This window comes from Nansenia antarctica, assembly GCF_963989245.1.
Source record: "Nansenia antarctica genome assembly, chromosome: 14".
Classification (NCBI taxonomy): Eukaryota; Metazoa; Chordata; class Actinopteri; order Argentiniformes; family Microstomatidae; genus Nansenia; species Nansenia antarctica.
Window position 1 is genome coordinate 22,788,985 of NC_137684.1, and position 10,000 is coordinate 22,798,984.

General features: G+C 47.3%; 1 protein-coding gene across 1 annotated transcript in view; it reads right to left on the reverse strand.

Moving 5' to 3' along the window:
- Window positions 1–10,000, reverse strand: part of tbxas1 (thromboxane A synthase 1 (platelet)) — a gene marked incomplete at its 3' end in the record, with an annotated part of 67,195 nt that overhangs the window by 49,160 nt on the left and 8,035 nt on the right. Inside the window, exon 2 of the mRNA XM_080545044.1 lies at window positions 2,539–2,632. Coding sequence (XP_080401170.1) covers window positions 2,539–2,632 — 94 coding nt within the window. The remainder of the gene's footprint in view (window positions 1–2,538; window positions 2,633–10,000) is intronic.

A 10,000-nucleotide genomic window follows, 5' to 3' on the forward strand; every position in this document is an offset into this window, starting at 1 on the left:
TTATTCCCCTTCTACATGTTACCTATAATTTTTTTTAGAGTTTTTTTTAGAGAGAGAGAGATTTTCAAAAACTATAACTCACACATATTTTTTTCCGCAAATTCACAAACTTTCAAGTATTTCGAGGACCCGTGGGAACCCTGTGTATAGCTTCAGCCAGCCCTGAAGCCCATCACAGAGCTGGAGCCAGCAGCCCCATCTTCATCCACCCAGAAGCCCCAGCTGCCTCGGTCCCCGCCACCCCAGCTGCCCCTAGCCTGACTCCCCATCCCCCTCCTGCACCCCCATCTCCTCTCCTCTCCTCTGGGTTGGCATGCTGGGTGACAGGCCCTGCCACCACTGGAGCTTTTCCTGTGTTCCTGTGTGCGGCGGGGCGTGTGGTCACTGGCACAGAAGTGTCACCGTGACAACGAGAGAAAACGTGCGCGCCATATGTGCTGCTGGGGGTGTTGGGCACAGGCAGCGCCGGCACAAAAATAGACACAACTGTGCAACATCCAAAGACTGGATGAACATGCGCTCGCAAACACACACGCACGCACACGCACACACACGCACATACATTTTAAATGCTTTATTTATGTCCACATAATGACAATGAAATGACATTGTGAAAACAGCCAGTTACAGTAGTGCTGAGCCAACAACCAGTTATGCTTACACATAGGATGTTATTCACACCAAATGATGATAACAGTGGATTGACAGATACAGTATCAATACTGTAAAACAGACAGTATCCAGCTCATGTCATGAGTATAAGAAACACCGCCTTCTCCATATTGAGCGGCTACCAATAATACACACACACACACATACACACACACATACACACACACACACACACACACGCATACACACGCACACACATGATACAACTAACACATTCTCTCTCTTGAGTTGTTGTGTTTGGCTATCAGAGTGGCCTGAAGAAGTGGGTCAGAGGATTCTACGAGAGCACAGCTCCAGAGAGGGTCTGCTTGGCTGCCTATAGCCTCAGTCCCCACTCCTCCCCCACCCCCACCCCCCCCCCCCCCCCCCCCCAAACACCTGGGGGAGATCGCTCCAGACGTATTGTAATTATGCTAGGTAGAGCTGCATGCATAGTTAAACCACAGCAGCGGCCCCCCCTGCCTGAGACTGCATCTCAGCTCACATATCATATCCCTCATATCAGAGAGGGACACTCTCACTCAGCACTGGACAATGTACATGTATGAGAGAGAGGGGGAGGGAGAAGGGAGAGGGAGAGGGAGAGGGAGAGGGAGAGGGAGAGGGAGAGGGAGATGGAGAGGGAGAGGGAGAGGGAGATGGAGAGGGAGAGGGAGAGGGAGAGGGAGAGGGAGAGGGAGAGGGAGAGGGAGAGGGAGAGGGAGAGGGAGATGGAGAGGGAGAGGGAGAGGGAGAGGGAAAGGGGAGAGGGAGAGGGAGAGGGAAAGGGGAGAGAGGGGGAAAAAGAGACAGATTGAACGAGAACTAAAGAAAGGGAAAGATAAAGAGTGAGGGAGAGAGAGGGGGGTAGATAGAATGAGAACAATAGAAGAGAGAGAGAGAGAGAGAGAGAGAGAGAGAGAGAGAGAGAGAGAGAGAGAGAGAGAGAGAGAGAGAGAGAGAGAGAGAGAGAGAGAAAGAGAGACACACACACACAGAGAGACAGTTTCAAGTCAGAGGCCCATGGCTTAACATTAGCAGGGAACATGTCTGCAGTAAAGAGCGGCAGGCAGCTCAGCCCACCCTGCCAGGCCCACTGAGGAGTATCGATCTGGGAATCTCATCAACAACAACCTGCCCTGCAGAGACAGAGCCCCCTGCCATCACACCCGTGGCCTGGTGTACACACACACGGCTCATCTGGAGTCGTTCATTTAGGGGAGCCGTGGTTTTTTAGACAGCTTTGTTTACGGGGTGAGGGTGAGGGGGGGGAGAGCAAGCAAGAATGAAATATATTCCACCATTTAATTCAGTGACATTGAGCCCACTCACTCTTCTTTCCTCTTTTTTTTTTTTTTACATAATATTCATCATAAAAGTAATGCAATTACCAATATGGTTAATCTATTTGGGAATCAAATGGTATTAAAAGTCATTACTTGTGAGTCTTCTTTAATGAACAAATCTAATGAAGTGGGGCTAGATGTTGGAAGCATGATTTCTCTCGCCGTAGGGGGTGGGGTATGTGTGTCTGTGGGTGTGTGTGTGTGTGTGTGTGTGTGTGTGTGTGTGTGTGTGTGTGTGTGTGTGTGCGTGTGTGTGTCTGTGTGTGTGTGTGTGTGCGTGTGCGTAAGGGCGTGCGTACGTAGTGAGTGTTTGAGTGCGGGTGTTAAGTGATTTCAACATGGATGTACAGTAACTCTTACCAAAGACAAAGGGAGACAGCCAGATGCAGAACAATAGTCTCCATTGAAGTCTGACATGTACATATATGGAAATATGGAGGAGTTAGGGAGATGAAAATATTCATAAACAACTCAAACCAAATGAAGAGCCTTTTTTCAATAGGTTGTGATTGCAGAAAATCCTGAGTGGATCGCATCGTACCTGGCGAAACATGAACATGTTCCCAAAGAAGGGAGATGGTTTGGGATGCCTGATTCCACATCGAGCCAGGACCGAGTAGGGGAACACAGAATACCTAGAGAGAGAGAGAGAGAGAGAGAGAGAGAGAGAGAGAGAGAGAGAGAGAGAGAGAGAGAGAGAGAGAGAGAGAGAGAGAGAGAGAGAGAAAAAAACACAGGGGTATGGGGTGAGTAATGAATAAAGAGAAAGGGGATGAAGAAATGCTACAGAGATTACAAGAGTCTAATCTCCTAGATTTGCTGCTTAAGCAGTGCTTCACACAAACACACAACATTATGACACTTGGAGGACTTATTTGCTCTGGGGAATATACAAAAATCCCCTTCCCGACTCATAAAACGAAAACTACGGTGCATTATTCATCAGGCCCGGCGTCTGTTTCTGCTGACATGCGAGTCCTTAGACGGGCGAGGAGGAGGAGGAGGAGGAGGAGGAGAACTTTTGTAAATATTTTTTTTAGGTGCATTGTGGGATATGACAGGACCGTTATTTCCGTCTCGAAAACCTGCTTCAGGTCCGCAGAGAGAGAGAGAGAGAGAGACGCCCCGGGTGGATGGATGTCCTGGGCCAATGAAAAGATGATTACAGGAGGGGCCGCCTCCATGCTAATGCTAGCCAAAAGGCTTTGGCGGCAGCCGGCAGGAAGCGGTGTTCACTGTCGGTAAATAAAGATTTCCAATGGCCGACGGCCCCTGGTCCTAGCGTCTAGATTACTTGTTTCTTATGAAGACTGATGGAGAGATGTTTCACTTTACTTAGACAAAATGTGTCTGTTGGAAGTCGCTTTGGATAAAGGCGTCTGCCAAATGCCAAAGATAGACATGTAATGTCATTTCCACACAAATGCTCCCGGAGTAGGGTAGTGGGAGTGGGTGATGGTGGCACATTTCCTCAGGCTTAGACATTAGACGGGAGAAAATACTGCACACAATGCTACCGTACGACTGGAAGAACGACAACAGATATGTGCTTCGGTGCTTCGACGTACCGTCAAGTCAGTATATCAAACCTAAACTCAGATAGAGTCTTCATCGGCAGCAATCGCATAGTACTCAACTGAGAAAAGGGGGTTTGAACCCTCTCTTCACTTTACCCACTAATCCTCCTGAAGAAGACCTCATTACCATATAAATAATAAGATCTGGAACTCAGAGAGATTAAGCCTAGCAATAAAAGTCTGTGAACGTCAGCGATTCGTTTTTATTTTTTTTATTTTTTATGATTCATAATTAGAACAGTGTGTGTCAGGGTGACAGACAGACCTCTCGCAGCACACACACTGTCGATCGGAGTGACTCATGCCTGTGCCTGTTAGATCGGCTCACAACCAAGCTAAATGAAGATGATCAGCTGCTTGGCTTTAAATATATAGACGACACACCGCCCAGCTCATTCACATTTTAATTGGCTTGAATCAACACAGACGTGTGACTCATCCACGGCACGTGCCGGAGACACTCTCCAACCTAACTGGTAATGGCAGTGTGTGTGTGTGTGTGGGGGGGGGGGGGCGGGGGGGTATGTATTTATATGCATGTATATGTATTTACATGTATATGTATGTGTGTGTGGGGGGGTGGGGCAGGCAGTGTGTGTGTGTGTGTGTGTGTGTATAAATGTGTATGTGGGTGTGTATTTATATGTATGTGTGTGAGTGTGTATGTGTAAATGTATGTGTGTGTGTGTGTGTGTGTGTGTCTGTGTAAATGTATGTGTATTTATGTGCGTGTGTTTGTGTGTGTGTGTCTGTGTAAATGTATGTGTGTGTGTGTGTCCGCATGCACAGCCTGACAATGCCACTGCTACAGTTGCTTTACTCCTTAGATGTCTCCTATCCATACTCCCCCAGCACCGTCACAACCTCCTCAAGGCCTCTGATCCACATGCTGCATGTTAATGTCCTGACGCGGCTGTGAGCTGTGACTGACACCGCACACACAGACTGAGTGAGATATTGTCTATTGTTTCCCGCTGTTGCTGTGGCGATATGGGTGTCTAATAGCTGGTGTCAAGCCCTCATCTACAGAGAGACAGAGAGAGAGAGAGAGAGCTGTGGGAGAAAATCTATGACACAACACAGACACACGGACACACGGACACACACACAGGGAGAGGCTGAATTACAGACAGACAGGTGGTCTGAGAACAGGGCTGGAGGAGGTAGAAACCGGAGGTCGACGGAATTGTAATTGTAATGTACATTGTAATTGTAATTGTAATTGTAATTGTAATTGTAATGTGATTGTAATTGTAATTGTAATTGTAATTGTAATAGTAATTGTAATGTACATTGTAATTGTAATTGTAATTGTAATTGTAATTGTAATGTGATTGTAATTGTAATTGTAATTGTAATTGTAATGTACATTGTAATTGTAATTGTAATTGTAATGTGATTGTAATTGTAATGTACATTGTAATTGTAATTGTAATTGTAATTGTATTGTACATTGTAATTGTAATTGTAATTGTAATTGTAATTGTAACTGTAATTGTAATTGTAATTGTAATTGTAATTGTAATGTACATTGTAATTGTAATTGGAATTGTAATTGTAATGCATGGGATGGACTGGATTTCTACCTCCCACCAGCCTCCCCTGATCTCTACCACTCTGCAGTTGAATCAGCTCAGTAAATCAGCCAAGACACACAGAGGAGGTATAAACCTCCCGCAGTGTGGCATCACTGTCCACACGCCAGGGGAGGGGGATGGAGACTCGATGGAGCGAGAGAGAAGGGGGTAGAGAGGGGAGAGAGAGACGTGTCTGGGAGAAGGAGAGGAAGTGACAACGGTAAAGGAGAGAGAGAGCGAGAGAGAGAGAGAGAGAGTGGGAGGAGGAGAGGAGTCGTTCAACAGACAAGGCCACGAGGCAGAGCCGTACAGGAAACAGTGGATCATAGGAGAAAGAAGAAGGCGGCTCCTTCCTGACACTAAATCTGGCCCTCATATAGTACAAGAGAGGGGGGGGGGCGGTGTTCCATGGACACCGGTCGCCTTAACAACAGCCCTGAGTCTACATCGCTCACTCACTCAGCGTGCTGTCAGAAAGGTCACAAGAGGAAGTTCTCTACTTCTCCGTGACCTTACCGGAGACGGTATATAATTTTAATTAATTAATATACGTATATACGACCTGACCGTTACAACGTGCGTGTGTGTGTGTGTATGTGCGCGAGTGTGTGTGTGTCTGTGTAAATGTATGTGTGTGTGTGTGTGTGTGTGTGTGTGTCTGTGTAAATGTATGTGTATTTATGTGCGTGTGTTTGTGTGTGTGTCTGTGTAAATGTATGTGTGTGTGTCCGCATGCACAGCCTGATAATGCCACTGCTACAGTTGCTTTACTCCTTAGATGTCTCCTATCCATACTCCCCCAGCACCGTCACAACCTCCTCAAGGCCTCTGATCCACATGCTGCATGTTAATGTCCTAACGCGGCTGTGAGCTGTGACTGACACCGCACACACAGACTGAGTGAGATATTGTCTATTGTTTCCCGCTGTTGCTGTGGCGATATGGGTGTCTAATAGCTGGTGTCAAGCCCTCATCTACAGAGAGACAGAGAGAGAGAGAGAGCTGTGGGAGAAAATCTATGACACAACACAGACACACGGACACACGGACACACACACAGGGAGAGGCTGAATTACAGACAGACAGGTGGTCTGAGAACAGGGCTGGAGGAGGTAGAAACCGGAGGTCGACGGAATTGTAATTGTAATGTACATTGTAATTGTAATTGTAATTGTAATGTGATTGTAATTGTAATTGTAATTGTAATTGTAATTGTAATGTACATTGTAATTGTAATTGTAATTGTAATTGTAACTGTAATTGTAATTGTAATTGTAATTGTAATTGTAATTGTAATTGTAATGTGATTGTAATTGTAATTGTAATTGTAATGTGATTGTAATTGTAATTGTTATTGTAATTGTAATGTACATTGTAATTGTAATTGTAATTGTAATTGTAACTGTAATTGTAATTGTAATTGTAATTGTAATGTACATTGTAATTGTAATGTGATTGTAATTGTAATTGTAATTGTAATGTACATTGTAATTGTAATTGTAATTGTAATTGTAATGTACATTGTAATTGTAATTGGAATTGTAATTGTAATGCATGGGATGGACTGGATTTCTACCTCCCACCAGCCTCCCCTGATCTCTACCACTCTGCAGTTGAATCAGCTCAGTAAATCAGCCAAGACACACAGAGGAGGTATAAACCTCCCGCAGTGTGGCATCACTGTCCACACGCCAGGGGAGGGGGATGGAGACTCGATGGAGCGAGAGAGAAGGGGGTAGAGAGGGGAGAGAGAGACGTGTCTGGGAGAAGGAGAGGAAGTGACAACGGTAAAGGAGAGAGAGAGAGAGCGAGAGAGAGAGAGAGAGAGAGAGAGAGAGAGAGAGAGAGAGAGAGAGAGAGAGAGTGGGAGGAGGAGAGGAGTCGTTCAACAGACAAGGCCACGAGGCACAGCCGTACAGGAAACAGTGGATCATAGGAGAAAGAAGAAGGCGGCTCCTTCCTGACACTAAATCTGGCCCTCATATAGTACAAGAGAGGGGGGGGGGCGGTGTTCCATGGACACCGGTCGCCTTAACAACAGCCCTGAGTCTACATCGCTCACTCACTCAGCGTGCTGTCAGAAAGGTCACAAGAGGAAGTTCTCTACTTCTCCGTGACCTTACCGGAGACGGTATATAATTTTAATTAATTAATATACGTATATACGACCTGACCGTTACAACGAACGCTACGTCACTCTGCCCAGCGAGAACCCCTGAGAGAGGGGGCGGGTGAGTTCGACCGTGAGCGGTCGGGTCGGGCCCAGGTGAAGGGATGGACTCGAGTGTGAGGTGAGTGTGGAAGAGTGAGTCAGAGAGAGAGAGAGAGAGAGAGAGAGAGAGAGAGAGACTGGGGTTGTTTTTTCCACCCGGCAGAGGACCCGAGGCAGAGGCAGGCCAGCCGCTGTTCTCATTAACCGCCTGTGGTAGCCCAGCGGAGAGAGAGAGAGAGACAGAGAGAGAGAGAGAGAGGGGGAGAGAGAGAGAGAGACAGAGACAGAGAGAGAGAGAGAGAGAGAGAGAGGGAGAGAGGGAGAGAATGAAGCTCTCAGGTCTAAAATCCTGAAGGTGAGAAAAGGCTTTGTCTTTCTCCTTTCATGAGGCACAAGGAGGGCGCTGAAGCACCTGCCCTCTGCCCCGCTGTGTGTGTGTATGTGTGTGTGTGTGTGTGTGTGTGTGTGTGTGTGTAGGCCTTTATAATTGAGTGGTAGAGGACAGAGTAGAGAGCCACAGGGATGGAGCAGGTATTGAGGGATGAGCCGCAACCCTCTGGAAGCAGCAGCATCTCCTCCGCTGACACTACGCAGGCGGAGGGAGGGAGAGGGGGATGGGAGGGAGGGAGGGAGGCGGAAGAGGAGAAGAAGTGGGGGAGTAGAGGGGAGGAGGGGTGAGAGAAAAGTGAGGGGGAGAGGGAGAGGGAGGTATGTAATTAAGAGGAGAGTAGAAAAGCCGGAGAGGAGAGGGGAGGAGAGAGAGAAAGAGGATGGAGGATGGAGGATGGGAACAATAGGGAGTGAAGAGATGGGTGGAAGAGAGAAGAGGGAGAGAGGTGGAGGAGTTGTTGCCTCCTAAGAGGACCTGGGGATGTGCAGCATTCACAGATCACTGATCTCTCTCTCTCTCTCTCTCTCTCTCTCTCTCTCTCTCTGCGCGTCATCACAGCAGCTTTCACCTGGAAACAAACAGCGCTCAGGAACATCCTGTGACGCACAGTGCCTACGCCATGGCCTCCGCCGCTGCTGCTGCTGCTGCAGACATGGAACGAGCACTCTGAGAGTAGCCAGGACAGGATACACTCCCCCGATGTCAAAAAGCGGGGATGGGGGTGGGGGGGGAGAGAGATGCTGGCTAGAAAAGATGCTCTAAGAAAAAGGGATGGTTGAATTGTTCATACTCTCATAGCCCCTGGTGTTTAGAGTAGGGAGTTCCTGCTTGTGATCAATGATTGATAGCACCTTCTTCTCTGTACGCTGCGAAAAAGTCAATTCTCCAAAACAAGAAGAAGAAGAAGAAGGAAAAAAGCTATATAATGGGGGGAACATGACTTAAAATAAGTAAAAAAACAACAGAACAGGAAGATTTCACATGCCAAGTTTTTCTTCTGCAGTCTGACGAAAAACAAAGCATATATCGCCTTGATCTAAGATATCTTACTTCGATTTACTTTTTTGCAGTGTTAGTCTTACGTCGTTCCGGTTGGACGAGAAGTGCGGAGTGATGGGAGTGGTCACGCAGGGGTCACGCAGGGGGTCAAGGGAACAGAAGACAGCCCGCAGCTGGGAGGGGCGGGGAGGGGGGGGGGCGGTTTATCTGTCTGCTGGGGAGATGAGAACTGTCTGAGAAGAGGGCGACACACCTCAATCACAACCCCTTCAGATCGTCTGAATCTAAACTAACAACCGATCGGAGAGCGAGCGAGGGGGGCTAGCGAGGGGGGGGGGGCTCCAAGGACATCTTGGGTAAACCGATACGTCGCCTCGTTTATCAGGAGGGAGCCATTTTAGTCGACACGGACGCACCACCTCCTAAATAGTGCCGTTCTTATTGTGCTATAATTGTATCTTCGCTTGTTTACATGGCTTTGTTGCTGTTCCTCTGCATGAATAATCCATATCCATGCCGGTACTTGTGAGTCAGGCCGCAGAGTCCGTCGGAGGAGGAGAGGCTCGTCCAATCAAAGGCCTTAAATTACACCGTCGGCAGCAAACACAATCAGTCTGTTTTCTGAGAGTTGAAGGTAACTAGCGTTAATGTGAAAATAAAATCCCCAACATCAGAGTAGACACGGTAGTCCGGCGAGAGATGAAATCACACAGACACACTGGTACGCACGTGCACACACACACACACAAATATACGCACACACGCACGCACACACACACACACACACACACACACACACAAATATACACACACACACACACACAGACACACACATACACACATACACACATACACACACACACACACACAAATACATGCACACACACACACACAGATACACATACACACACACACACACACACACACACACACACACCACACACACACACACACACAAACACGCGTGTGTGCGCAAGCAGGCAGGCACGCACGCACGCACACACAACACAACGCACTAAAGTCTCAACTCTAAACCCAAACAGGAACAACAGGGTGTAATAGAAGAACCGTGTAAGTAGTTCCATAAATCCCACCTTCTTTTTCCTCTTCCTGGACACATTGTTAATATCAGACAGCCTTTTAAGAGTTCAGGCACATCAGTAAATCTTACAGGAGAGGACTAGAGATGTTATAATTGTCCATGTCATAGTCTACGGCCTTTTTCTTTTTTATTGTTAAGTGCCCCA